General features: G+C 41.5%; 2 protein-coding genes across 3 annotated transcripts in view; both read left to right on the forward strand.

Moving 5' to 3' along the window:
• Positions 1 to 23,478, forward strand: part of USO1 (USO1 vesicle transport factor) — a 62,113-nt gene that overhangs the window by 30,202 nt on the left and 8,433 nt on the right. The window contains exons 8-19 of one of the 2 annotated variants that reach the window (XM_080930380.1): positions 2,669 to 2,789; positions 6,082 to 6,260; positions 7,958 to 8,098; positions 10,260 to 10,348; positions 10,600 to 10,754; positions 11,656 to 11,867; positions 13,090 to 13,110; positions 17,780 to 17,890; positions 18,126 to 18,244; positions 18,404 to 18,585; positions 19,715 to 19,836; positions 22,502 to 22,640. In XM_080930380.1, coding sequence (XP_080786506.1) covers positions 2,669 to 2,789; positions 6,082 to 6,260; positions 7,958 to 8,098; positions 10,260 to 10,348; positions 10,600 to 10,754; positions 11,656 to 11,867; positions 13,090 to 13,110; positions 17,780 to 17,890; positions 18,126 to 18,244; positions 18,404 to 18,585; positions 19,715 to 19,836; positions 22,502 to 22,640 — 1,591 coding nt within the window. The remainder of the gene's footprint in view (positions 1 to 2,668; positions 2,790 to 6,081; positions 6,261 to 7,957; positions 8,099 to 10,259; positions 10,349 to 10,599; positions 10,755 to 11,655; positions 11,868 to 13,089; positions 13,111 to 17,779; positions 17,891 to 18,125; positions 18,245 to 18,403; positions 18,586 to 19,714; positions 19,837 to 22,501; positions 22,641 to 23,478) is intronic. The other variant, XM_080930381.1, reaches the window with a different exon arrangement.
• LOC308430248 (small ribosomal subunit protein eS1-like) lies at positions 21,257 to 22,160 on the forward strand. Its single transcript, XM_080929402.1, has one exon. The coding sequence runs from the start codon at positions 21,275 to 21,277 to the stop codon at positions 22,058 to 22,060; it is 786 nt and encodes a 261-aa protein (XP_080785528.1). The 5' UTR covers positions 21,257 to 21,274; the 3' UTR covers positions 22,061 to 22,160.

Consider the following 23,478-nt stretch of genomic DNA (forward strand, 5'->3'; position numbering starts at 1 on the left):
GATATGAACATCCATCTACAAGGAATTATTTGGGGTGTTTTTTTCTATATTAAAATACAACTATAGGGGGTAGAGATGTGTCTGAGCAGTTAAGAGCATTTGTTCTTGAGGACAGGTCATGGCTCCCGGTCCCCAAATGAGAGGCTCCTCATGCCTGTGACTCTGCTCCCAAGGAGTCTGATGTTCTCTCCTCTGGCCTCACAAGCACTTCAGGCATGACACATGAACAGACAAGCTGGTGTGCACACACATACACTTAAATAAAACATGACTGTGTACCTTAAGTTCAAGGTTTCTGTTCAGCCATCAGTTTAGAGAAGAGAATGTTAAGCCTTCAAAGGAAGACACTCTTCCTTTAAGTCTTCACTTTCGGATATAAAATTACCCTTTTTAGAAATGTCTACTTTGATTCTTTAGCTCCTTTCTTAGAGCATATATATTCATTGTACAAAATAAAATGACTGCATTTTCATGAAAGCTTATCAGGTACTTTGATCTGTTCCACCCAGCATCCCCTGGTGCCCCACCCCCACCATGTTTTCAGTCTATTTTCTTTGGCTCTTGGCCCTTCTAACTTTTTTGCTTAAATTTTATTTGAGGCAGATAAGTCTGTGTTGTCTTTAATTAGTTTTATGAATGGAGTTTAAGTTTTATTTTTGTTGTAACCTCTAATATCTTAGTTTTATATGCTTTATAGGTATATTTTCTTGGTTTCAATTGACCTATTCAGATAAATAAGAGGAAAATAAACTACTAATAAATGCTGAGATTTAAAAATGATAAACTCTGTAGGTGCTGTTTTCCCACCATTAAAATTATATGACATCTAGGTGTGGTAGGACATGCTTTTAGCCCCCAGTACTCTGGGAACAGAAACAAGAGGCTCTGCGTGAGTTTGAGGCCCATCTAGTGTGTAGAGAGTGCTCCATGGAAATAGTATGGTGGACGGAGTCAAAATATTCTATTTTCTAAAATATTTCTTAAGATTTATTTATTTCATGTATATGAGTACACTGTAGCTGTCTTCAGACACACCAGAAGAGGACATCAGATCTCATTACAGATGGTGTGAGCCACCATGTGGTTGCTGGGAATTGAACTCAGGACCTCTGGAAGAGCAGTCAGTGTTCTTAACCACTGAGCCATCTCTCCAGACCTTATTATTCTACTTTGCACATAAGTATACTGAGACATGGAGTTTGTGTACTTTGCTTAAAGTTACATAGCCAGTAAATAAGGCAAGCTTCCGTCCACTTTGAGACTTAGAGTTTGTGTGTCTTGTGTATATCTTTCCCCTTTTTATGCAATTAATATTCAAGTTGGCAGCATTATGTTGGCAAGAGAATTTGACATTCAAATTCTATTTTATCTTTGTTTCATGTTAGTGTTAAAATTTTGAAAATCGGGAAGGGGTGGAACAAGCTGAGTGAGCCAAGAGCATTAAACATGTGCCACCTGCCACAGTGGCACTCACATTCCTATGTGCCAAACCTCTGAAGCAGTATTTATTTATTATGTATTTATTGTCTCTTTCATCTTTGCTCGCTGAGAGATACTGAAGTAGGAAATGAGTATTGGGGCTAGAGAGACAGCTGAGCAGGTCAGAGCACTGGCTGCTCTTCCAGAGGAACTGGACTCAATTCCCAGCATCCACGTGTTAGCTTACATACAGGCTTACATATAGGCAACACCATACACAGAAACAGAAGCAAGTAATGAACAGTAATGTAAGCTTTTTAAAATTATAAATGACAAAGATATATAAACAGCTTAATAAGCTGAAAAAAAACTAAAAGTCAGGACAAAGACTTAGTTAACTTTGCTTGTCTGTTCTGTAGCTTTATCTGACATTCAGCAGTTAGTTTAATCCACACTGACCAGATTTTGAAATGTGTAAACAAGGTCATAAGTTACCATGATAAAGTATAGAATATTCCTTATTCCTTTAGCCCAGACAGCTCAGTTGAGTCCTTATCTGCACACTGTCCCCATATGTATCTGGAGGCTCCCTTTACACCTGGAGCCCCATCTCCTCCATGACAAATTCCAGATTTCCAGTGCCTGTCAGCATTTCTTGCAGCCTACTTCATGACTGCTTGGAATGTCGGTGGTGTACTCCTGGGTCACACCTTGTGGGTGGCAGGAGAGCCAGTCTTCTCGCTACCCTTTGTGGAGGCCATTCTTGCCAGCCGTGGGTTGGAAAAGACTGGGAAGGAAAGCCACACCACATGTACCTTCTGTGACTTTCTGCACAGGGCATGACTTTTCATTTCTTCTTTCCTGTTGATTTAAAATCAAATTGTAGGAATTTGGGGGCCTGGCTTACAAAAATTTCTGAACTCTGTAGAAGATCTGTTAAAACATGCTATTTTATGATTTATATTATCATTTTGAGTAGAGTAAATATGAGAACTTTATAATCATTCTCAGCTTGTGGAAACTGCATGGTGATGGATACGAATGAGGTACTTGGAGAGATCTGTTGGGCCCTGTCCCTGTGTGATCTATCACCTTCAGGGGAACACATTGCTGAACTGTGTCTGCCCTGTACATCCTTCTGTATATAGAGAGCAGAGCAGTTAATCTGTAAGATCCTGTGTATTGTAGGATTCTGTAGGTGTCCAGTACATTTCATACTCAACTGAATGTTACCTTTCTTTTCTGTAAGGGTGTCTTACTACTGCAGGCATTAACAAGGAGCAATGGAGCAATCCAGAAAATTGTTGCTTTTGAAAATGCTTTTGAGAGACTACTGGACATTATTACAGAGGAGGGGAACAGTGACGGAGGTAAGAATGAGAGACCATGAAGACTGCTTCGCATTCACTTACCCTGAGGGCGGTCAGCATGTGCACACTGATGACATGACTGCCCCTCTTCCAGCGATACCAACTCTCAGGTCAAATGGTGGTGTAAAGCCTTGGGTCTTCACAGACTTCAGTCTTTCCAGGGAGGAGACCTGGAAATGTTAGTTGACAGGAGTTGGCAAATTATCTCTCTACCAGAAGGAATGAAGAGCTGTGAACATCTGAGCTAGTTAGAAAAGAAAGGCAGAAACATAGATGGGACAGAGACACAGACATCTTCAGTGTCAGAATTTGTTGGATAATAATTCCCAAGGCATTGTAATTTCAGAGGCAGCAACTTGCAGATACTCCTCTTTGCCAACACTGGTTCTTTTATTGAAGTCCTAATTACTAGTATTAACTCACAGATCATACAGAACATACCACTCAGTAAGTCTGTCTACATGTGTGTACATGTTGAGTACACAGGGCTAAAGGGCCACAGCAGACTTAGAGGTTTCAGAAGCCAGGGAAACTGATAGAGCATAGAGACTGTGAATGTGAAAATCAGCCAAACTGAGCTTCTCAGAGAGCTGGAGAAGGCAGAACTGCTGGTGTCGGCTTTAGAGTCAAGCTAAATGTCCTGTCTCATGACAGGACAAGCAGGTGATGGTTACAGTAGACCATGTCAACAGTGGGGACAAGTATCTTGAAGCCCTGGGACAGTTGGAAGATCTTTGTGTGTTCATCCTTGAAGTTCATTCTGGGTGGTCAGGTGACAGAGAGGGCTGTACTGTCCCAGTGCTCAGTGTCCACTGCTCTCTGCAGATCTGTCACCGGAGCAGTCTGCTGGGAGGCACAGGGAGTGGTGGTGATAGGCTGAGCTGCATTTGTGTGTGGAGGTCAGAGGACAACTTCGAGGAGTGGCTTCTCTTTAGGTGGGTTCCAGGGATCACTCAGGCTGCAGGCCTGCACAGCAGGAAGCACTGGTAGCCACTGAGACATCTCACTGGCCCTTGATAGAGTTTGTTTTCCTGATACGGCCTTATTATGCCCATGGGCCCCTAAACATCTTAATTCACCCCAATACGTGTATGGCATGCCCTTCCTACTCCCAGGAACTAGTCTGTGCCTCATGGGAGAGCTACAAATCTGGTGTTCACCTGTTTCTTGGGTGCAGAGTCCCCTTTCAGCCTCAAAATTGAGTCAAATGCTGCTTTAAAATGAAGTGTCTCAGGGCAGGGCACAGCTGTTGTCTACAGCGTGGAGGGACTTCAGGCAGGATCGAACTTGACCTCAAACATTTCTGAGCAATCAGTATCTTATCAGTAGCTCAGTTGGCATCAGTTTGCGATGATCGTGTTGCCTTGCCCTCCAGCTGCTGGGATTACAGGTGTGTGTCCTGAAGACAGCTTAAAAGGAAAGTTCTAAAGAGGGAGGAATTGGTTTGGCTGACAGCTTGAAAGTCTCAGGAGGAATAAGGCAGAAAAGTTGACCATTTTAGAGCAGAGTTGCTCTCCTTTGAGTTTAAAGATTTCAATGGAGCCAGGTGTGGTGGTGCACACCTTTGATCCCAGCACTCTGCAGGCAGAGGTGCACAGATCTCTGTGAGTTAGAGGACAGCCTAGTCTACAGAGCCAGTTCCAGGACAGCTACGTGATAGAGACCCTGCCTCAAAGCAAACAAAAAATAATTTTCATAAAATACTTATACTTTCATATACTTAGTGAATAACCATTGCAAACAGTATGGTTAAGTTTGCAAACTACACAGCAGGTTCTTAGATAACAGTTCCGAAAGCATGGCCCTTAGGAGGAAAACTTATCTGAAAAAAGACTTAAAGTTTAATAGTAAAAAAGAAAAGCAAATTTAGAAATAGGCAAAAGGTCTGAACACACTCTTCAGTAAAGCAGATAGCACAGTTTTCGGTAACATTCAGATAACTGTTCAACAATACATCATTAGGCAGTTGCAGTAGGAACAATGAGACACTACTACATAGCAGTGCAATGTAATCCAAACACTAATGGGCTCGATGCTGGTGAGGACATGGAAAGATGGAAATGTAAAGGGGTACGTACAACCAGTGTGGAAGACACTGCAGTTTCTTACAAAGCTAAACAGTCTTTCTGTGAGATCTAATGGTGTTACTGTTTCATACTTATCCAGTTACATTAAAACTTAAGTGTATGCTGCTAAGTGATTCCAGGTATGCAGCTCTCTAAGAAAAGACTGTAGAATCAGGACAAGGTTGGATAGGGAAAAGGATAAGTGGGGTAGTTTTGGAGGGATGAGACAGATTCTGTATTTGTCGGAACAGATAGTGATCTGCAGGGTGAGGAGTGAAGTGTGATCTTAGTGTGTGCCAGTGTGTGATCGTCCTTTGTAACAAACACACTGGAGCATGGTGATAGCAAGGGGAGGGGCTGAAGCACTGTAGTCCTGTTCTGCAACTGTAACCCTGCTCTAAGAAGCAGTTACTTAGATTGCTTCTCACTGCATGTAGAGGACAGTTTGCTGGAATTGTCTGTCTCCTTCCATGTGAGCCTTAGGGATTGAACTGAGGTCATCAGGGTTTTCAGCAAATGATCCACCTGACTGAACATAAATCCTGTAAGACTAAAGGTGTGTTTGTACTGGGGACCAGAGCTGTGAGTACCTTGAGCACTCTGTACTCAAGAGAAAGCAGGGACTGTTGGTTGTTCTAGACTTAGAGGTCAGTGGGAAGGTTTTCATTGTGGTAATAGCAGAAGCTGTAGTGTGGTTAAAACTGCCCAGAATACTGATATTTGTAATTAAAGAAGTAGGAAAAGAATGAAGCAGGAGGACAGGGACATGAAAAATAGTCTGAGGAGAAACCAAGGGAAAAGGGGTTTAAGAGAAGAGGCAGAGACTGTGTCAGATGGGTCTCAGACGGGTAAGGAGTGATAGGTGGTAAATATTTAGTACATTGCCACTTTGTATATAGCTGAAGTCTTGTTTCTTGTGCCTGCCAGGACACTCCTGTGTTTGTGCATTAGTCTAGTGGAGAGAACAGGCTTCTAGAAGGCATTGTAAGAAGTCACAGGGTCTTGATCATCCATACTGAAAACTTGCTATTTAAGCTTGCATGTTGACAGGTGGCTTACTATAGTGAGTCGGACTGAGAAAGACTGCAGACACAGACAGGCACGTGGGTGTCAGGTCAGAACAGGCTGTCATTGCTGATTGACCGTGGAGACGGACACTTGAGGACACTGGTTGAGTTCTGTCAGATGTTGCCAGCCTCAACGCCTCCATTTTGTTTTTTCCCCAGGTATAGTAGTGGAAGATTGTTTGATTTTGCTTCAAAACTTGTTAAAAAACAACAATTCCAATCAAAACTTTTTTAAAGAAGGCTCTTATATTCAACGTATGAAACCTTGGTTTGAAGTTGGAGATGAAAATTCTGGTTGGTCAGCACAGAAAGTGACCAATCTACATTTAATGCTACAGGTATGTGCTCCTCAGACGCCACACTGAAAGCATCTTGTCAGGGCTTCAGTTTGTAAATCCCTGGTTTTCAGATGCAATATAAAATTTTTTAAAAAGCATTTTAATAACACACTCATTGCATATACACTGGTGTGCAAAGGGGCGATCAAAGGGCAGGTCTGTACATTTCACCAGACTCAGGTTGTCAGGCGCTATTTCCCACTGGCTGCCATAGGGACACTGGGAAAGTGTAGATTAAATATTAAGCACGTGCACGCCCTATGCCGTGCTGCTCTCCCTTCCTCACCTCTCCCTCAGTTCTGTAGATGGCTTCTCTTCCGTGTCTCTGGATTTATGGAAATATCTAAAACCACAAGTGGCACAAATGAGGACACTTGTTCGTCTGTTCAGTTAGTACTTGTTTGTCTTCATTCATATCCGCTGTGTCTGAGCAAGTGTCCCACTTACGTGTGGTGCCCACAAAGGCTAGAGCAGAGTGTTAGAGACCCTAGGTCTGTTGGCTCGGTGACTTCGCTGTTGTGAATGCAGTGGGCGCTGCTGTGGAAGTGGAGCCCTTCGGACCAGGAGCCGTGCAGCCGTGGTGTGACTAGAGTAAGAGCACTTGAGGGGATGGACAGGTGGCTCAGTGGGTAAAGACACCTGCTGCAGTCTCTGTCATCGTTGTTAGGTTCTCCATTGGAGCTGAATGGAAGTGTCATTGCTTCTGTTTGAATACATAGACTCCTCAGCCATTGAAAACTGAGAAGGAAGCTAGAGCTCCTCCTCTAAGTTAGGTCTCACTGTGAGGCCCTGGCCTGACTGCCTCCTGAGTGCTGGGAAGGTGTGCCACCTGCCATACCAACCAACACATTGAGTTTCACAGCTGTTTTACTCTGCCCCTCTCCAAGGTCCTCTTCATCAGGAAAGCAGAACCTGTGGCATGTCCTATCTCTCATGATGGAATGGTTTTAGTTGAGTACCTCTGTACTTCCATATAGTCATGGATGACATTTGTCTGTCACTTTCATGACCTGAATGTCGTCACCAGTACTATATTATATATGCACAGGTTTTGCTAGTTTGTAAAATATAAGCCGTATGTTACTTTGAAGATTTAACTAGGCCTAATTAGTTGTTTGTTTCTGAAATTTGGCGTTCAGGTTCAGAGTAATGGAACCATAGAGATTTGGTTAATAATGAGACCAGCCCCTACCCCATGCATAGGTCTTCTGTCAGGCCTCCCGCTGTTAGCTGTAGTAGCTTTTTTTATTTCCAGTGTTAGTGGAATTCATCATAATTCACACGAGTCTGTTTTTAGACCCATTCTATTAGATCATACTTTCTCTAAGAAGCCTGCCATCCTGTATCTTAATTAAGTTTTATATTGAGTATGCCTTATTTTGTAAATACTGTGTTTATTATGTGAGTTCTGAGGCAGATACTACTGTAAGAGTTCAGATCACCTGAGAGGGACAACATTAAGCAAATAGCAAAACATATTCTGTACCAACACTGCTGCTGTAGAAGGAAGAGGGTGGCATTTAGTTCTGGGGAGTACATAGGGAGGGCTCCATACACATGCTTTTGTTCACATGGATCAGTTTTGTCTTGAGCTTTTACAGATGACTTTGATAGGGCCTCATCCAAGCAGGCTAGTCTTGGACTCCTGGTCCTCCTGCTACAAATCTTTAAAAGACAAATTTAACTTTCTTTCACAGCTTGTTCGGGTACTGGTATCTCCCACCAACCCTCCCGGTGCTACTAGCAGCTGCCAGAAGGCCATGTTTCAGTGTGGGTTACTGCAGCAGCTGTGCACTATCCTGATGGCTACTGGGATTCCTGCTGATATTCTGACGGAGGTAAATGCAGAGGCCACCCTGCAGAAGTTGGCATTGGGAGTCCTAGGAATTGGACATAACTGAAGGAAAAATAGTGATTGCTAACCATTTTTGTGATCGCTTCCTCACTGCACAGTAATGGCAGTGTGAGTTCTAAAAGACATAGTCTTTCCTCAGGCTCCACAACGTAAACTGTTAATCTTCACTCATCATCTGGGAATTTTATTCATTAACTTTACTGAACATATTTAACAGAAATATATTTTTGAAATTATAATATATTATTTTCCTCTTTCCTCCCTTCAAACATGGATTCTTTAAAGTGACATTTTTTAAGTATCCAGAAACTTTTCAGAAAGATGTACCTTATGGCCTAGGTACCTTCATCACTGTTCTTAAAAATGAACACAAAGATTTGACCCTCTCAATTTGCATGATTTTGTGGCATTTTTTGAATCAAGAGAGTAGCAAACCACCATCCTCGATTATTTCAAACCACTTACAGAAGGAATTTACAGTTTTAATCTTAAGAACAGATTTATTTAGTCTCCCTCATAGGAAGACTCACAAATAGTACATTTTTACCTTGATTTATGGCATTTTTTTGTTTCTTATGTATAAGAATAAAGAAGTTAATTCACAGAAATAAAGATATTTTGACTTATTTTTATTGGGTGAGCAAGAAGGATCAGTAAAGATGTTTACTTCCAAACCCGATGAAATGAATTGGGTCACAGGAAAGGAGGGAACCCTGTTCCACAGCTGTCTCATGATCTCCGTAGATGCACGTGGAAACAAACAACTGTTTACAAACACTTTTAAGAAAGTTATAACTTGTCAGTTAATATCTACATATTAAAAGAGCAAGTAATGCCAATAAGTTTTAGAACAAACCAGCTGTCCTTTGGTCACATTTGTCTCTACTTTAAGTCAGCCCCCACCCCCAAGCCACCCTAATACATAACTCTTACTTCACTTCTTCCTGGCATGTCAGGATTATTGTATGGAATGTATGTTTAAACTAATGGGATTCGTATATAGATAGATAGATAGATAGATAGATAGATAGATAGATAGATAGATAGATAGATAGATAGATATGTATATATAAATACGGCATCTGTGAGGCAGCCTATCACTGTAGCCCAGGCTAGCCTTGACCTCCAGGTAATACTCCTGCCTCAGCTTTCTGAGTGCCCCACTGTTCCTGCAGCTTATGCATTAATGTGTGTACTAGCGTTGCTGCGCTCAGCCAAACAGTTCTGTGTTATGTGCGTCCGACTCGCACGTGAGCCACGACTTCAGCTCTGCACAACCGTGCATCCATGCTCTACTCAGCATGCTCACCCCAGTCTTAGAAACCCTCATCCTCCTTCTCCATCCAAGCTGTAGCGCAGCCCTGCTCCCAGGACTACCTTCTGCTGTTGCCCTGGAGTCTCCCCCACCCTCTCCCCTGCTTTCTCCCGTGATTTGAATTCCTTTTTTTCCCTGGATCTTGGATTTTCTCCTCCTTACTTCTCCATTCTTTATTTCATTTTACTAAGTTACCTAAAAGAATGTTTTCACCAAAATAGGGCTTCTTATTGTTTTATACAAGAAAATATTATTCCCTTCCTTCAGCATTACTGTTTGGCTAGGTGTGGAATTCAGGATTGACATCATTCTGTTACTACTTTGAAGAAATTTGTGGCTACTTTGAATTCTCTCTTTTTTTTTTTTTTTTTCTAGTGACACCTGCTTTTTCTCTTCAGAACATTTTTGGATCTTTTAATTCTAGTTTTCTGAAAACTACTGATGCTAGTTTTGGGTCTCACCTCCCCCCTCAGTAGTGACCATTTCAGCTACATCCTGCTCCCTTCAGATGCAGGAGTGGGTGGGTCCTCTTTCTTGTTAACTTCTCTCCTGTTCTCAAGTTTCTGAAGCTAAGAATAGCTTTAGCCAGGCAGCAGCAGCACACATCTTTAATTCTAGCACTTGGGAAGAAGACACTGGCCAATCTCTGTGAGTTCAAGGCCAGCCTGGTTTGTAGAGTGAGTTCCAGGACAGCCAGGAGGGACTATACAGAGAAACGCTGTCTCAAATAGATAAAAACGCAAAGCAAGCTGTAACATTTTCTTTTTTAGAAAACAGATTCTCCCTCTTAACCTACTCTCCGTGTGGTCCTTTGTTTCTTTCTTGACAGACCATAAATACCGTATCAGAAGTTATCCGAGGCTGCCAAGTAAATCAAGACTACTTTGCTTCTGTGAATGCGCCTTCAAATCCCCCACGGTAGGAATCAGGAAACGTATGGAGGATGCAGGAGCATAGTCTCAGATGTGGGGGGGTCTCAGTTGGCAATAATCGTACCTCCAATAAACCTCGTTGGCTACACTGCTGCCACAGGGCAGAGCTGTAGTGGGTCTCCTACACACGTTACTTGGTTCAGTTACCAGCCTTTTGGTTGACAGACAGCTCTTAGCTGCACCTCCGCCTGTGTGTGGGTTACACTTCCGTTCACTCTCTCCCTTGCACTCGGACAGGCCGGCCATTGTTGTACTGCTCATGTCCATGGTGAATGAAAGGCAGCCGTTTGTACTGCGCTGCGCCGTGCTCTATTGTTTCCAGTGCTTCCTGTATAAAAACGAGAAAGGACAAGGAGAGATTGTGGCCACTCTTCTGCCTTCCACAATTGACGGCAAGTAATTTAGTTCAAGCTATTTAAACCTTTGCTTGCATTTTATCCTCAGGTACTCTGTAACTGAGGGGAAGCCGTCCTTGGGCTGGAGAAGAGCTAAGGCAGACCATGCTCGAGTCTGCATTTCCTACTTAATCTCGCTTTATTAAAGTATGAGGGGCTCTGGTATTGGTCGGTGTGTGGGAGGATGTCATTAGGAATGTTGTGAGGATTACACATACAGTCATGCAGGTGGAGTTGTGAGCCCAGGCCTAGTGTATAGTGAACACCAGTGAACAGGGCTGCAGTTGGCAGTGACCAGCACTCTGAAGCTAACCCCACCACTCAGGAGGCTCAGCGTTCCATCTGTCCTGTGACAGAATACAGCCATTACTTACAGATTTCTCCAGTATGGAGCTTACTTGAGATGTGTTCAAAGGACTATTTTCATAAAGTTCAAAGAAACTTAGCACAAGTGATTGTAAGTATCAGTGAGTTCATTTTAGTTACATAAATATTGGAAGTTGGCAAACGTTTGTCTAATTGTATTTTACTAAAATCACTTTTGTATTTCTTTTCTGTAAATGAAACTAAGATGATGGAAATAGTGAAGTAATGTGCCGACTGTGTTAGAAATGTCATTTTCTACGAAGATGGCTTCTGTATAGTTACCATCAGTTCGATGCCTGCAGTGCAGGCACATGCAGTGCAGTGCAGGCACATGCAGTGCAGTGCAGATGTTCTGTGTACAGCTACCCTTCTTAGGAGGTAGCTTTCTGCTGTTTGCTGTCCTTTTGTGTTTGAAAGTCTTAGTGCATAAGAGTGTTTTATACCATTTGTATATAGAAAATGGTTCTTTGAAACCTCATGAGTTTGGGGGGTTAATCCATGTGGTGTGTCTAACGGTTCTGTCTGCTTGCAGCAACAGGTAACTCAGTCTCAGCCGGTCAGCTGCTCTGCGGAGGCCTGTTTTCTACAGATTCTCTCTCAAACTGGTGTGCTGCTGTGGCCCTTGCCCATGCACTGCAAGGGAATGCCACTCAGAAGGAGCAGCTGCTCAGGGTTCAGCTGGCCACCAGCATTGGCAACCCTCCAGTGTCGCTCCTGCAGCAGTGCACCAACATTCTCTCCCAGGTAAGGGCCACCAGGGCTCCTGAGGGCCGAGGACAGTGACTCAGGTCAGGAGCCTGAAGACGCAGGTAGAGAGGCTAGAGAGCACTTGCTGACTCACTGCTTCATCGATATCAAAGCCTTAAAGCAGAGAGGAAGCAGTAACTGTTTATAGGAATCATCTGTCAAATGGTTAAGGACTTTATTATGACAAACACAGGTTCTCAGTCTGTTTTGAGTTTTACTTTTTCCTTAAATTATCCAGGGCTCTTCTTATCACTTATCTCTTCCCAGTAGCTGAATCTGGGTTAGTTAAAAGGGAAAGTTAAATGATGCGATTCATAATTCCGTGTCTCCTGCTTTCTCCTGAAGCAGTTGGTCATCCCAAAACAAACAGTAGTAGACTATTCAGTGTGCAGGTGTACAGTGTGTACTTCTAGTGTGTGAGCTCTCACAGGCCTGGCAGGATACAAACGAGACACACAAGTGGAGCATGGGGGCAGGCTCGGGCTTCTTAGACGGTTTGCCGGTGTCTGCTTAGCCATGCTGACCTAGTGTGGCTGTGAGTCATTGTGATGGAGCTTAGTTATGGACACCCTGCCGTGCTCCCACGTGCTGTGCTCCCTCTGCTTCACTAGTTTTTCACCACACATTGCACTTTGTTTTGAACTTTTTGTTGTTGGTGGTGTTGGCTCTGCATTGGACTCTGCTCACTAAACACCTCCACCGCTGAGCTGGGCCCCAGTTCCTGGGCCTTTGCGGGGCTTTTTAACTTAAGAAATATTATTATTCCTAGCCATTATAAGTAAAATCCTTAAAAATAACTATAATGGGAAGAAAATTGAATGATGTTTAAATTGCTTTATTCCAGTTACCAATTTATCGCTTGTCTCAGTGATTAAAAAGAAAAACCTATATTAAATGTTTCAGATCTTTACTTATGCTTGGTGGTCTCTTGTCACTGTTGAAAACAACTGTTTTCAAGCCAGTTGTGAAAACTTTGTGCCCACCATTATCCCCTTAGCTTTGTAAGTGTGCTGATTGTGATGTAAAGGCCTCAGGTGCTGGTGTGTAAGCCCTGCATGTAAGTAGTCACAAAGCTGTAGAATTAGCCTCTGTGCTATCTCTTCACTATCACTAGTGCTGGCTTAGATTTGCAGAGACTAAGAGTGTACTTTAGGGTCTTTTCTGGATGCAGGTGATTTAAAGCATTGCCTATGAGTAACGTTGGATGTATAATTCGCAGGGCGATAAGATCGACAGACGGGTATGTATACCTGAGAAGCTGAGGCCTTTTCTGCTGACAGGCTTCTTTCTTCCTTGTCTTGGGTATTGCAGTTGGTTTTTAACAGCTTGTTTGGAGTTGTGTTCTACTCACACGGGCTGGCGAGTTTGTCTGTCACAGGTGGCTCTTCAGCTTCCTCCCTTCGCTCTTGGCTGGTTACTGAGAACTTTGGGAACAAGCACACTGTGTGCCTGGGCTCCTCTGGGTGCTCACACTGTCTCCGACTCTCAGTTTTGGTTCTTGCACTGTTTGCCCAAGCTTGTTTTATTATTTCCCTTACAAACAGCATAAAGAAAGAAACCCACGCTTAGGGATAAAGTGTGTCTTTTAACCAGTATATGAAGGAGGAACTTATGACCTATAACTTACATTATTTAAAATGTACAGTAGTAAAGTTTTTGTAATTGTATTGATCTTAAATGAAGTATTATGAATTATTCTGTATATAATCTGTATGATACAAATACTGTATTGGTTTTACTATCTTGGGGGGAGAGTGTTATTTATGTTCAGTTTGCTTTAGTTTTTCTTTTGAGAAAGTGTATAACCAAAAAAAAAGTCTTACTATCCACGTTAGGCCCCGTGGTTCAGTTGTGCAGTGCGGGTAGTAGTAAGCTGGGTCTGATTGGTGACTACGCTTCCCGTGTGGATGTAACTCAAATACACATATATGGCAACGTGTGCCTGCAGTTTCTGTTTATTTGTTTGTTTTACTAGATGGTTCTGGGGATCAAACTCAGGGCTTTGTGTGTGCTAGGCAAATGGTTTACCAGTGAGCCATAACCTCCAGCCCCAACATTAAAAAAAAAACTACATAGCAAATGGTAGAGTATTTTGTACTTTCAAGAACTTCATCAATGCTCTTATTCTTTGTTCTTGGAAGCCACTGATCTGATCTGATAGCACTGAATCTGATCTCATAACACTAGGACTACTTGATTCTTCCTTTTGAGGCAGGGTCTCATTTAAGTCAAGCTAGCCTTGGACTCCCTTTGTGCCTGAGGTTGGCCTTGAACACCTGATCCTCTTACCTCTGCCTCCATGGTGCTAGGATTATATGTAGACCTATTATGTCCAACATCTAGAACCTTATTTTCATCAAAAACCTTAAAAGTTTTAAGTGCCAGCTCTTGTTTACATAAGCAGTATAAAATTGTTAAACTAGAATGAACATAGTAGGAATGAGGATTTTGTTTAGAATATATAGTTGGGAGAATGTAATAGCTGATATTAAAGAGTATTTGCATTAACTTCAAATAACTTATTTGTGCCTGAGCATGGTGTGGAACACCTATAAACCCAGCATTCTGGAGGCAGACTCAGGAGATCAATTTCTGTGTGAGGCCAGCCTTGTATAAATTCGAGTTCAGACCAGCCATAGATGCACATCAGGACCTTGTCTCAAGCAGACAGAGAAACAAAAAGGGCTGGTGAGGTGGCCCTGTGAGCAATGTGCCTGCCACACAAGCATGAGGGCCTCTGGGTTGATCCCTAGCATCCACATCAAAGCTTGGATGGTGGTGTGTGCCTGTAACCCCAGCACTGAGGGACTGGAGACAAGTGGAGCTCAGGGACTGCTTAACTAACCAGTCTAGCCAAAAAGTGAGCTCCAGGTCCAGTGACTCAAAAGAAAAAGGGGAGAAAGAGAGGGAAGATATTTAACATCCTGTATACACACATATACCACATGTGTGCATGTGTGCGCACTGACTCCTCCCTCTTCCATAAGAAACAAAAAAATTAATTGTAAGTTAATGGCTTTTCTTTAATCCTTTCAACTCTGGTTTTCAATGACTGAACTTCAAAATGCCCTGAGTAGTATCTTCAGTCTCCTTGTGTAAATCTCCATGGTTCATATGGAGGTTCCATAGGCTCTGGCAAGGGCGTGGACTTGTATTTTCTTATCTCTGCTCACATTAAGGAGCTCTGCTGCTGTCCTTTGATACAGCTTACACCTATATATCTTTTGCTTGCATGTCATTTTCCTTTTGACAAGTGCTCTTAACCATTGAGCCATTTCTCTAACCCTTGTTTTGGATTTTTAAAATCAGTCTTTTATGGTCTCTTCTTTATAAGTCATTCTTAGATTATCTTTAGGGGTTCTAGGGTACTTAACCATAAGTTCCAGTTATGTGAGTGTTTTTCCTCTGCCATTTTTTTAATGAACTGTATGTGATACAGATCCACTCGTCTTCCAAGTTTTATTTTATTTTCACCATCTTCGTCATAGTTGTCTGTGTAGCATGTGTGCATGTCTGCCTGCCTTAGCACACATTCCATGGTATGGGTGTGGAGGTCAGAGGACAACTTTTGGGAATCCGTTCTCTCTTTCTGCTGTGAGTTGTGGAAGTTGAACTTAAGTTACCAGGCATGGCAGTAAGCACTTTACCCTGCTGAACCATCTTGGCAGCTCCCACAGATTTTTTTTTTCTAGGCAGCTGTCTAGTTGCCCCAGGATTTTGAAGTCTATCTGGTGGTTGTTTGGTACTTTTTCCACACACTTAGATTCTCATTTGCACAAGTCCATTTCTGGACTTTGATTCTGTTGGTTTCTCTCCGTGATCTGCTGTCAACCTTATCACTGTTTTTCAGTGTCCTTATTTATTTCCACTAGTTTATTTTTCTGTATAATGTTAAAAATCAGATTATTTAGTTCTATAAAAATAAAACTTTGGGGACGGGGTCTAGCTCAGTATTAGAGCCCATGCCAAGCAAGGGTCAGCCCTGACATCACTTCCTAGCATTGAAAGGACAGAAAGAAGGAAGAAATCTGTCATTAAGTATTTTTATGTGAGTCATTCTTACATATGGAGGGCTTTTCCATTTGCAGCATAAATGAATCTGTTGCCAATCAGTAGCTACTGTAAGGAATTCAATCCAGGAAATCAGCGAGACAGCCCGTGCACCGAACTTAGAGTGAGTTCTCAGCTTGTCGGTTCTGTAACGGGGCTACAGTTCAAGAACAAGCTTTTGTCACATGTCATGTAAAACTAATTCATACTGATGTCTAAGGTCACTTAAAGTAGTTTAATATTACATACACTTGAGGATAGATCCTAAGTAGACCAAGACCTTCAGGATGGTGAAATTAGACTAATCTGGATGGATTTGAAGAAGGGCAAAGAGGTGACTCAGTGGTGGCAAGCCCGAAGACCTGGGTTCAACCACTGGGACCCACGTGCTGGAAGGAGAGAGAGCTGACTCCACCAAACTCTGACACACGCACACACACACACACACACACACACACACACACGCTGTGGCACTTTTTCCACATTTATACTAATAAGTCCATTTATTTTAAATTTAAAAAGAACATTTGAAAAATGTAGCAAAGTTTATTTCTTTGAATAATTTGGATTCTTTCTAAAAATTCTCCCTAAATGATGCATTATTATGCTGGTTTTATTTTATTTTAGATTTTGTTCTTTAAAAAGAAAATAAAAGCTATAGTATTATTAGTAGGGAGCTGCAGTGTTAGAAATAAGAGCATTTCTTATTTATAATTATTCAATTATACATGGAAATCTAACAGTATTATATTAAATGTCCAACATACTCTTTTGGACACATGACTTGTTAATATTATTCACCTGGTCTTGGCAGCAGTGTGTGTTGAGGGCATGTCTGGATGTTAGAGAGCCCAGCTCCACTAGGTATTCATGACAGGAAGCCAGGGCATGTTGACCCTAGGCTTGCAGCATGGCTCTTCATCTTCTTATTTGAGAATGATATTTTCTCATGGGGTTTGACTAAGTGACTTAGGAGATTCCGTGTGCATATTTATTTGTCTGTTTGTTTTCTCATGGTTTTTGAAAAAAGAAGAGTTTTTTCCCCTTTATCAAGAACTTGTTCTTAAAATTCTGCTCAAGGTTCTTTTGCAGTATATCTGCCTTAACACTTTCACTTCAATAAAAATCTCATTACTTTGCTAATTGAAATATAATTAATGAAATACTAATTTTTCTGGAACATATATTTTTGTTTTTATTCATTTTCTAATTTTTATACAGTATTTTTGTAGCTTCCCCCAGCTTCTCACAGATCCTTCCCACTGCCCTACTCACTCAACTTAATATAGGTTTATTTTCATTTCTAATATGTCTTGAGATTCGTCTTTTAAAGCTCTCATACTGTAGTTTTATTATAGCATCTTTTTCTAGCACTATTTATTTATTATTTATTTATACAGGCTCTCATGTGGGGAGGGGGGGCTTGAACTCATTGCATAGTCCAGAATGACTTGGAGCTTCTGATCCTGCAGTCTCCACCTCCCGAGTGCTGTAATTACAGGCGTGCACCACCACACCTAGCTCTGTTTAGTGCCAAGGTTGATCCCAGGGCTTCTTGCATATTAGACAAGCATTGTATCCACTGAACTGTACTCCAAGCCCAGCCACCACTGTTTTTAAATAACCACTGTATTGCTGTATATGAATCAATTCTAATTTCTGCACTGTGCTCTTTTGGAAAGTACAGCTTGTTGTAGACACAAAAATGTATTTTTTAGTTCAGTTTTTAAAATCTGGCTTTCTTATACATCTCACAATGCTTAAGTTTTTTTAACACGAAAGAAAAAGATCTTAGGCTAACTTTGAGTTTGAAAAAAATGGTAAATATAAAGTGGTTTCTGACAACTTATCTATTGCAGGGAAGCAAAATACAGACAAGAGTCGGGTTATTAATGTTGCTTTGTACCTGGCTAAGCAACTGTCCTATTGCTGTGACACATTTTCTTCACAACTCAGCCAATGTTCCATTCGTATCCTTTACAAGGTTTTCATACGATGCATGTAAGTAACTTAAAATGTTAAAGGTATATAATTATACATGCTTAAGCTCTGTATATTTGTGTAGGTTTTTATGGTATGCTAGCTTGGAATATATATAGAATTTTTTATAGAAAATCTTAGATAAGATGTATATTAAATTCAGACTACAAAATAAAATATTCTAGATACTATATAAATCACTCAACTCCTTAACAAAGATGTCAGCTTACAGGACAGATTGCAGAAAATCTCGGAGAAGAAGAGCAGTTGGTCCAAGGCTTATGTGCCCTTCTTTTGGGCATTTCAATTTATTTCAACGATAACTCACTAGAAAACTATACAAAGTAAGTAAGGGCAAGATGGCCATCCAGACAGTGGTACATTTTTTTCTTTTTCTTTTTTTTTTTTTTTTTTTTTCCTTTTTTTTTTTTTTTGCTAAAGTATTAGTAAACCAAGTTTATGACTTTGCAATTTTTTAAGCATCTCAATGTTTGTTTATGTAGAGAGAAACTAAAGCAACTAATAGAGAAGAGGATTGGCAAAGAGAATTTCATAGAGAAACTAGGATTCATTAGCAAACATGAGTTATATTCCAGAGCATCTCAGAAACCCCAGCCAAACTTTCCAAGTCCAGAATACATGATATTTGATCATGAGTTTACAAAGCTGGTGAAAGAACTTGAAGGTAAGATGTGAAGGTTTGTGCTGATCCAGAGTCATTGTGCTGTGTGTGAGTTTGTGATCCAGTCATTGTGCTTGTGTACGCATGTGTGTGTTTTAGGATACCCGTGAGTGATCTGCCAGGAAGTTCATGTGCAGCACACAGAAAGACTCTGGATTCTCTGAGATTAGAATGGGTACTGAGTGACTGTCTTGAGTTAGGCTATTTTAAAATTAAATCCTAAAAATTAAGTCATGTTTACATTGCTTATCAAGCTGGGGGTAAATAGGTAAGTGGTAAGGCATGAACTTCAGCACTTACAATCCTATATTCAGTCTGCAGAACCTCAAGAAAACCACTTACTGCAGTTTATGGAAGAATTTAAATCCAGAAACATGGCTGCTCTGGCAAGAGATCACATCCAAAGACCACCTTGGTCCATGTGATCCAGCTGGAATGCAGACCCGCCCTGGATTACAGTATGATCTGGCTGGAAAACAGTCACACACTTAGTACAAATCCTTAATTCCAGACAATGGTGTATAATTGAGGGGGGACAAAGTGACAAATCAGAGATAGATTTGCCAGAATGAGTCAGAGCTAGGATATGCCCAACTCTCATTAGAACAATAGGAAAGAGAGGCTACTTAAGAGCAGAGCAGACAGAGGTGGAGTAGGGTTCAGTTGAATGCAGTTGAGTTCTGTTTTGGTTGGTATAGTCAGTGCAGTTGAGTTCATGGAGTTCAGAGGCAGGTTTTTCAAGCATAGCAATTCAGTCAGAAGCCAAGAGATTCCAGTTTGAATCAATCAGTTTAGAGAGGTGTTTGAGCCAGAACTATGTTGAGCTAGCCAGCAAGAGTTCAGCAAGACTTCATAAAGGGTGAGTTTATTCAGCAGTAAGTTTGAGAGGCCCAGGTTAGCAAATGGAGGCTGGAAGCTGATGCCTTCAAGATCCAGGCTTGAAGAGGATTAGATTGTATGGAGGCTAGAAGGTTCCAGGCCTAAGCCTAGGGATATTTAGTACAGAGAAAGAAACGCTCTGGGCTCAGCCCAATCCATGTGTTCACACAGCTTGGGTAGGGCTCTTATCTCATCCCTTCATCTAAGGAAGCAAAAGCTACGTTTACATTTACAGTTTGTATCTTGTTTACAGGTGTTATTACCAAGGCTATTTATAAATCCAGTGAAGAAGATAAGAAAGAGGAAGAGGTAAAGAAAACCTTAGAACAGCATGATAATATTGTGACTCACTATAAGAATATGATCCGTGAGCAAGTAAGTACCAACAGTTAATTATCCTCTCCTGACAGGCAGCAACTCTGCTTGAGGGAAGGCATTTCAAATGGGTGAGGGATACAGAAAGTGAACCTCATTGTTTTCAAATGCATCTGTTTATTAAATTGAAGACTTGCTTTGTGCTAGGCAGTGTGCAGGATATTATAGATCATGGATCAGATGGATTCTCTTGGTGTCAGGGTGAGGCAGATATCTGAATTATCGGGGTATATATGTTACACCATTTTAAGCCTGGTACTAGAACTAATCAAAGGTAGCAGTACTCATGCTGAGCTCTGAGAGCCATGAGAGAGCTAAAGAAGAGCGAACAGGAGATGATATATAGCATATATGTCCACTCTGGCTGCCATGAACCTGGAGCAGCTTCTGGCTGTGAGAAGGAGACATTTGATGGGAAAGCCTAGAGAGGGTAGGCCAGGAAGATTATTGTGATAGGTCAGCTAGTGGAGGGTGTTGGTGACAGTGACGATGATGATAGTGATTACCTTAAATGTTTGCTGGGCCTACATGTACTTTATGCTTATGATAACTAGTGGGATTTCAATGCATGCTATCAAGCCTCTAAAAGAATTAAGTACTGACAAAAATATTCATATAGTGTTATGCCAAAATGCCTTTAAAAATCTGTATATGTATTCCTCTTTTTTAAAATAAAGTTGTAAGAGAGAAAAAAGAAGAAGAAAAAAATGTTTGCTGGGTTCTGTGAACTTTTTTTTTTTAATGAAATTCTCCAAAATTCAAGAAAAACTATTAAATGAACATTTATCACTTAGAAATGTGGAAATTAACTTTAGTGTTAAAAACATTTAATATAATTTATGACTAGTTGATCAGGTATTGAATGAGCATTAAGAATTATGACATATGGCTGAAAGATGACAGGCATGACAGGCCAGGTGTAAGCCCAGCTTTGGGCAGAACAGAATTGCGAGGACTTGTAGGCTCTCAGCCTAGCCAAGAAGACGTGAGCCATAGTTTCTGGGAAAGACATCTTAGAGCTATAGGCAGAATGCAACAGAGGAGGACACCTCGGGCCCTCTTTGGCTCCCATGTGCACATGCAGGCACATGTGTGCTTGTACACACAAACACAAATAAATACAGTTTTTAAAAATTATGATTATGAAAGTGTATAGTATGGAAATTACTAAGCTGTCTGAGTGTTTATATATGAACTGACTATGGCAAGTTTAGAAAACATGCTAGAGTTTACTTGTGGCCCAATTTCTATTAGTTTTTTTTTTTTTTTTTTACTTACGTGTTATGTGTCTATGTGTGGTTATGTGTACATGAATGCAGATGTTCATAAAGGCAGGAAATGTCAAATTCTTCTGACATGCTCAAAAGATAAACAACCGGTTCATGTTAAGTCCTCCCACAAGTTGTACTTCCGCCCTTTTGGCTCTCAGAGCGGCACCATGGCAGTCGGGAAGAACAAGGGCCTGAGGAAAGGTGGCAAGAAGGGAGCTAAGAAGAAAGTGGTTGATCCATTTTCTAAGAAAGACTGGTACGACGTGAAAGCTCCAGCAGTGTTCAATATTAGGGACATCGGAAAAACATTAGTCAAAAGGACTCAAGGAACCAAAATTGCATCTGATGGCCTCAAGGGTCGTGTGTTTGAAGGGAGCCTTGCTGATCTACAGAATGAAGTTGCATTTAGAAAATTCAAGCTAATTACTGAGGATGTTCAGGGCCAAAACTGTCTGACTAACTTCCATGGCATGGATCTTACCCGGGACAAAACGTGCTCCATGGTCAAAAAGTGGCAGACCATGACTAAAGATCATGTTGATGTCAAGACGACCGATGGGTATTTGCTCCGACTTTTCTGTGTTGGTTTCACTAAAAAAATGCAACAACCAGATAAGAAAGATGGACAGCACCAGCAGGTCCGCCAGATCCGGAAGAAGATGATGGAGATCATGAGCCGAGAAGTACAGACAAATGACTTGAAGGAAGTGGTTAATAAACTGATCCCAGACAGCATTGGGAAAGACATAGAAAAGGCTTGCCAGTCCATTTATCCTCTTCACAATGTCTTTGTCAGAAAAGTAAAGATGCTGAAGAAACCCAAGTTTGAATTGGGAAAACTCATGGAGCTCCATGGTGAAGGCGGTAGTTCTGGCAAAACAACTGGTGATGCGAGCAGTGCTAAAGTTGAACGAGCTGATGGATATGAACCACCAATCCAAGAATCGGTCTAAAATCCAGATTTTTATAGTGACAAATAAAAAGTCCTATTTGTGAAAAAAAAAAGATAGAACAAATTCTCCTCTGACTTCCACTTGTGTGCCCATGCACATATACTCACACAATAAGACAAGCAAATGTGATTATTTAAATAATATAGCTGCATATGTGTATCTCCATTTACTAAGTTTTGTAAGTAGTTTGAAGTATACTTCTTAAATGGTTTCATGGCCCCAGCGTGAGTGAGGTGCAGGCTGCGCCATGGTGCTTACCAGCAGAGCCTGCTTGAAGCTTCCACATGTGATCAGCTTTGTGCATGTTCCAGAACTAATGCTTTGCTGTTGACTTTGGACACACTGAGTGTTTTAACATACGGACCTTTCTTTTAAAGCCTGTGTATTTTATTGTGTACCTGGAGTTGCAGTGAGAACATCTCACTTGTGTCTGTTTCCCAGGACCTACAACTGGAGGAGCTGAAACAGCAGGTCTCCACACTAAAGTGTCAGAACGAGCAGCTGCAGACAGCAGTCACCCAGCAGGCATCTCAGATTCAGCAGCACAAGGATCAGTACAATCTTCTCAAAGTTCAGCTTGGTGAGTGTCTTAAGTCACTCTGTCCTCAGGAGCTAGATAGAGAGATTCTCTGTGGCCTGCTTGTTCTCTCGGTCAACCGTGATCACTGTGATGAATGCTTAACTTAGAACTTAGTGCAGGATGGTTTGTAACTAAGTAGCCAAGACCAGATCATTCAGTGTAAAGTACAGTCTCCATTTTCCTGCTTGATTGGCTGACCCTGGTAACACACATTTTGATTCATTACAAGCTCCCCAAATGGTATATATCTCATAGGCTATTTGAAATTGACTGATACAGTATTTCAGTTGCTTCAGTTCCAGAATTGAAATAATAGCATTCATGGCATCTGAAAATTAGATGAAGTAATAGATATGTAAAACTCTGGTCTAGTTATCTATCTATCTATCCATCCATCTATCTATCTATCCCAGGTAGATAGGTAAGAATTCACATTCCTCCTTCTTGAAGGAGCATTTTCTCCGATGTTATTATTGTCTGTGGTTGTGCCTGGGCGCTTGGGTGCTACTGGGTCTGGGCCTGATCTGGTAACCTCCTTTTCTTGGTTGAGACCAGCTGTACAGTTCTGCTCCCTGTTATGTAAGAAGCAGAAGGAAAGGGCTCCAGCCCTCTTAGCATCATGTCTTGGTGCCTGTGGCCTCCCATCCACCAGCTCTGTCCTCAAGACTAGGACACCAGGAGGGCAAAAAAAAGGATTCCCTGTCACTTTCTGGATGCTGGGGCTCCAATCCTGGAGAGAGAGGGGAGGGAGAGGGAGGGGGGAAGGAGAGGGAGAGAGCGCACACAAGCTGTATAGTAAGTCCACATGTTTGCAGTGAGCATCATCTTGCAGGCCTTA

Source organism: Micromys minutus (genome assembly GCF_963924665.1).
Source record: "Micromys minutus genome assembly, chromosome: 1".
In the NCBI taxonomy this organism is placed as follows: Eukaryota; Metazoa; Chordata; class Mammalia; order Rodentia; family Muridae; genus Micromys; species Micromys minutus.

Excerpts from the sequence above, each read along its gene's own strand:
- LOC308430248 (XM_080929402.1), top strand. The coding sequence starts at position 21,275 with ATGGCAGTCGGGAAGAACAAGGGCCTGAGGAAAGGTGGCAAGAAGGGA.